Consider the following 5,768-nt stretch of genomic DNA (forward strand, 5'->3'; position numbering starts at 1 on the left):
CTTTTTTCAAATACAGTACTGTGCTAAACGTTTTAGGCACCAAAGCAAATTATTATTTCACTAATCCATTCATCTCAGCAATTCGAGTGTTTTTACCTGAAAAAAGGTAAAACCCACATATGATTTAAACAGATGCAAAAAGTACCAATCCAAAATATAATCCAGTGTCTGAGGAGAGCTCTGTGTCGTCTCTGTGTTTACTCCAGCCCAGAGCCTCATATCAACACATGAGCTTCTAAACAACTTAAATATATTGTTTAAATCATGTTTAAATCATGTGTTATTCACGCTATATTCTTATTTAATTTTTAATTGATTTTTTTTTGTCATTTTCTTACGTTTATGTGACTCTCTTTGTATTTTCTAGTTTGTAAAGCACTTTAACTGACCATTGTGTAAAAAAAGGGGCTATATAAATAAACTGGCCTTGCCTATAAAAGACTCAGGTTAAAATCACTGTTTTTACCTGGCAGACAAATTAAATTTTAACCCAGACATCCTAAGTTACAAAAAATAATTTTAGGGAGTTACCTCCAGACCTGGACTAATATGAACTCACCTAAACCTTTGCAATCATTTAGTCCACTGTGAGCAATGCTAAAATCACTATTATAAACTACAGTACAGCGGGCAAAACGTTCACTGTTTTTCCTTTACCAGACAGGGATATACTTTAGAGTAGTGTGATACAAAATGAGTTTTGATGGGATCCATGATGCTCCTGAATGCATCCTGTCTAAGTGGGGGGGAAATAACACTGCCTGCCCACACTAAAACCTGATTGGCTGACTCACAGGCTCTTTGCAGAGAACAGGCCAATCAGAACCCTTTCTGTTTTGCATGTGTTTCATGAATATGCAGAAGAGGGGAGTGTTTTTCTCTCCCTCTCTTTCACACTCGTGTTTGTGGCTCGTTCGTTTCAGATTTCAGGAGTTTTTTTTCTGAATTGTGAGCATCAGGGATTGGGCTTACTGTTCCAGTACTTCTGTAGTATCTTACTAAAATTACCATAAAGTATTCAGGTAATACGAGGCAGTTTGAATGGGTATAAAGGAGCTGATTCAATTAAAAATATTGTGCTAAGATGCTTAAGTTTGTAAAAATGGTCAGATTTTGTTTTACAGAATTCATGTATCAGAATTTTGCTTAGGGTTGCAGAAAAGTCTGAACTGGCTCTGTATTCAACAACCTGCAGTAAACAGGGTCTAGACCAGTTCCTCCACTGTCTATCCCCAAACCAGTGCCAACACCAGTACTTCCACTCCCACCTACAAAAAGAGAAGCTGTTTTAAAGGCCCAAGTTTGTGGAGTTTCCACAATCCTGTAAACTCTTGGATTTTCCTTGATCTACCTGTTCATCATCTGTTGCTTACTACACTTAGTACACCAGTGACGACTTTCTTCTTCAGAACATTCCAAACGGTTGTTCTGGCAAAGGCCAATATTTGAGCTCTAATGGTTCTGATTGATTCCTCATCTTCTATCAGCTTTACAGCTACATATTTTTTTCACCCATTGACTCTGTTTTACAGGACTGTGTACAGAAAGCTTCTATAAGCCCCAAGTTCGAACCCTGAAGGTTTCCACTCTCCTGTAACTCTTGGCTTTTTCATTAGAAAACTTAGAATCCTTTAAACTCTTGAGTTTTTCTTTACAAAACTCACAATATTTCTATTCATCAACTGCTGTGGTTTTCCTTGATCTACCTGTTCATCATCTGTTACTTAGTACACTTAGTACACCAGTGACGACTTTCTTCTTCAGGACATTCCGAACGGGTTGTACTGGCTAAGGCCAATATGATTTTTTATCTTCTATCAGCTTCACAGCTGCTTGTTTTCTACCCATTGACTCTGTTTTACAGGATTGTGTACATGAAGCTGTTTTAAGCCCCAAGTTCGAACCACAATCCTGTAACTCTTGGGACGGTTCAGCAGGTCCAGGTTTCAGATTCTTTTTCTCATAACTAAACGTGATACGCATTAATTCCACAGTGAACCCACGGTTTATAGTATTTACTCTAAATGCTAAAAAGTCGCTTAAGTAACGTTGAAAGTCATAAAGGTGCTGCTCATCATCTTCCTGCTGCTCCTGCTCCACAGACGAGCCCTGCCCAGTCCTTCGCTCTGATTGGACCCCTCGCTGGACCCCACCTCCACCAGACTGACTGTCTGCGCCGGCGGGGCGGCGTGGACCCGCTGGACCGGCCGCTTCTTCCCGACGCAGCCGAACACCTTCCGGAAGCCCTTGCGAAAGTGTTTGGACACCAGCGCGTAGACGATGGGGTTCAGGCAGGAGTTGGTGTACGCCACCAGGTGCGACAGGATCCGCAGGACGTAGGTGGTGTGGTTGAGCGGGAAGTGGCCGAACCACATGCACAGGATGACCAGGTGATGGGGCAGCCAGCACAGGCAGAACAGCACCGCCACGATGATGATCATCTTGGTGACCCGGCGTTTGGCCCGGCGGCACTCGGACGCGTCCTGCACCGGGTCCACGCTGGTCCACAGGTAGCGGATGGTGCGGGCGTAGGTCAGGCTGAGCACCAGCACTGGGATCAGGTAGCCGAACACGAAGGTGCAGACGTCCATCGCCCGGCGCTGCTGGAAGTCCCAGGCCGGGATGCAGACGGTGGTGCCATCCAGGTCCATCTGCTGGTAGTAGCTGAGATACGGACTGGACAGAACCAGAGACACGGCCCAAACCACGCCGATACAGATCAGAGCGTTACGAGGGGTCCGCATTTCTCTCGCCCGCAGCGGATAACGAATCGCCAGGTACCTGTAAACAAACATCAAACAAACAAACAACTGTTTACTAAACAAACATCAAACAAACAACTGTTTACTAAACAAACATCACACAAACAAACATCTGTTTACTAAACAAACATCAAACAAACAACTGTTTACTAAACAAGTGTCACGCAATCAACTGTTTACTAAACAAACATCAAACAAACAAACAACTGTTTACTAAACAAACGTCAAACAAAAAAACAACTGTTTATTTTACAAACAATGACACAAAAAGTGAATAAGAAACACAATGAAAGATTGAGTGAGGGATAGAGAAAGAGAGACAGAACGAGTGAGAGATTTAGAGACAATAATAGAGAGAGAGTGAGAAAAATGGGTGAATGACAGAAAGAAAGTGAGACACAGGAGTAGAGAGAATTAAAAACAAAGAGAGAGAGAGAGAGAGAGAGAGAGAGAGAGAGATACAGAAACAGAGATAGAAAATATGTGAGTCAAGGAAAAAGAAAATAAAAGATTGAGAAAGACAAAAAGATAGACAGAGAGACACAATAAAAGGGATAGAGAGACACAGAGAGATGGAAAGATAGAGAGAAACAGAGAGGGACACAATAAAAGAGTGAGAGAGACAGAAAAGAGAGACAGAAAAAGATAGATGAAACAAAAAGAGAGTGAAAGAGATACACAAAAGTGTGAGAAGGAAAAAAATAGAGAGAGACACAATAAAAGAGAAACAGAGAGACACAATAAAAGAGAGAAACAGAGAGACACAATAAAAGAGAGAAACAGAGAGACACAATAAAAGAGTAACAGGGAGACAAAAAAAGAGAAAAACAGAAAAGACACAATATAAGAGAGATATAGAGAGACAATAAAAGAGAGAAACAGAGAGACAAAACAGTGAGAGAGACAGAAAGAGAGAGACTAAATAAAAGAGTGAGGAAGAGACAATAAAAGAGTGAGAGACACAGAACAATAGAAAGAAAGACAATAAAGAGAGAGAGACACAATAAAAATGAGAAACAGATACAGAAAACGAGAGACTAAATACAGAGAGATAGAGTACACAATTAAAAGTGTGAATAAAAGTGCCAGAACAACAGAAAAATAAAGAGAGACAACAGGAGAGAGAGAAATAGAGAGATAATAAATAAAAAGTGAGACAGATGTGTGTGTGTGTAAGCAGAGGGGTGTAGTTTGGGAGCGCGCGCACCTGTCCAGGGACACGGCGGTGAGTGTGAGCGCGCTCGCGTGCATGGTGAGGTAGACGGCGAAGTGCGCGGTTCTGCAGGCGAGCGAACCGAACCGCCACTCGGGCAGCGTGTAGACCGCCGCCTGCACCGGAACACACAGCACGATGAAGCCCAGGTCCGCCGCGCACAGGTTCACTATGAACACGCTGGTGATCTTCGCGCTCGCGCGCCCCCCGCGCAGCACCACGGCCAGCACGAGACTGTTCCCCACCGTTCCCGCCACGAAGATGAAAGAGAAGACCGCGGAGATGAGCACGGACTCCACCGTCCCGTTAGAGGAGACCGGAAAGTGCTGAGACGCGTTCATCACTATCTCACTACCTACTGACCAACACTACTGACCCCCCACCCACTCACTCACTCACCACCAACACCCACGCCCACCCGAGACAAGCCACGCCCACTCACAGCCTGCAGGTGCGGGGGGGGTGGAGTCATGATCTAATTATTTTAAATAATATAAATCATTTGTATAGAAAATGTAAAAAAAAAAAAGTGAAGTTATTTTAGAATTATGAAAGTTAGGGTCCTGTCTTACACCCCGCCTGCCTCGATTAAATAGCAAGAGTGCTTCTAAATATACAGCTCCGGTAAAAAAAAAATAAAGAGAGCACTTCAGTTTCTCTGATTTAGCTATTTATAGGTTTATGTTTGAGTAAAATTAACATTGTTGTTTTATTCTATAAACTACAGACAACATTTCTCCCAAATTACAAATAAAAATATTCTCATTTAGAGCATTTATTTACAGAAAATGAGAACAAGATGCAGAGCTTTCAAATAATGCAAAGAAAACAAGTTCATATTCATAAAGTTTTAAGAGTTCAGAAATAATCAATATTTGGTGGAATAACCCTGGTTGGTTTTTAATCACAGTTTTAATTTCATGCATCTTGGCATCATGTTCTCCTCCACCAGTCTTACACACTGCTTTTGGATAACTTTATGCTGCTTTACTCCTGGTGTAAAAATTCAAGCAGTTCAGTTTGGTGGTTTGATGGTTTGTGATCATCCATCTTCCTCTTGATTATATTCCAGAGGTTTTCAATTTGGTAAAATCAAAGAAACTCATCATTTTTAAGTGCTTTTTGACACATTTTAGCAATAATAGGAAGCTACAATAAAAAAATAAATAAATTCTTCTTATTATTTTTTGCAAAATGACTTTCTGTACAAAGACAAAATTTAGTTTTTATACTTGTTAGGTCCTACTAATCCCAAATAGCTAGGATAAATAAAAAATGCATACTAAGCAAAATTCTAGGTCTCAGGAGGTTAAAAAACAGAGGAATAAGGAACTTATTGTGTTGTGCTAAATTCTGCAGCAGTATGAACACAAACACTTAGACCTATTATTTAATTTATTTGTTTGGCATAAAGTTATCCAAAAGCAGTGTGTAAGACTGGTGGAGGAGAACATGATGCCAAGATGAAGCATGAAATTAAAACTGTGATTAAAATCCAACCAGGGTTATTCCACCAAATATTGATTATTTCTGAACTCTTAAAACTTTATGAATATGAACTTGTTTTCTTTGCATTATTTGAGGTCTGAAAGCTCTGCATCTTTTTTGTTATTTCAGTCATTTCTCATTTTCTGTAAATAAATGCTCTAAATGAGAATATTTTTATTTGTAATTTGTGAGAAATGTTGTCTGTAGTTTATAGAATAAAACAAAAATGTTCATTTTACTCAAACATAAACCTATAAATAGCAAAATCAGAGAAACTCATTCAGAAACTGAAGTGCTCTCTTCAT

The 5,768-nt window shown here is 40.4% G+C and overlaps 1 protein-coding gene across 1 annotated transcript; it reads right to left on the bottom strand.

Annotated features, from left to right (window-relative positions):
* Positions 1 to 409: 409 nt before the first annotated feature.
* LOC103028491 (galanin receptor 2a) lies at positions 410 to 4,345 on the bottom strand. The gene is made up of 2 exons (XM_007236130.4): positions 3,970 to 4,345; positions 410 to 2,781 (listed from the first exon to the last, which is right to left on the bottom strand). The coding sequence occupies exons 1-2, from the start codon at positions 4,314 to 4,316 to the stop codon at positions 2,040 to 2,042; spliced, it is 1,089 nt and encodes a 362-aa protein (XP_007236192.3). The 5' UTR covers positions 4,317 to 4,345; the 3' UTR covers positions 410 to 2,039.
* Between the last annotated feature and the right edge of the window lie 1,423 nt (positions 4,346 to 5,768).

This window comes from Astyanax mexicanus, chromosome 15, assembly GCF_023375975.1.
Source record: "Astyanax mexicanus isolate ESR-SI-001 chromosome 15, AstMex3_surface, whole genome shotgun sequence".
Classification (NCBI taxonomy): domain Eukaryota; kingdom Metazoa; phylum Chordata; class Actinopteri; order Characiformes; family Acestrorhamphidae; genus Astyanax; species Astyanax mexicanus.

Excerpts from the sequence above, each read along its gene's own strand:
- LOC103028491 (XM_007236130.4), bottom strand. The coding sequence starts at position 4,316 with ATGAACGCGTCTCAGCACTTTCCGGTCTCCTCTAACGGGACGGTGGAG. Across the intron at positions 2,782-3,969 it reads ACCGCCGTGTCCCTGGACAG|GTACCTGGCGATTCGTTATC; the intron begins GTGCGCGCGCTC and ends GTTTGTTTACAG.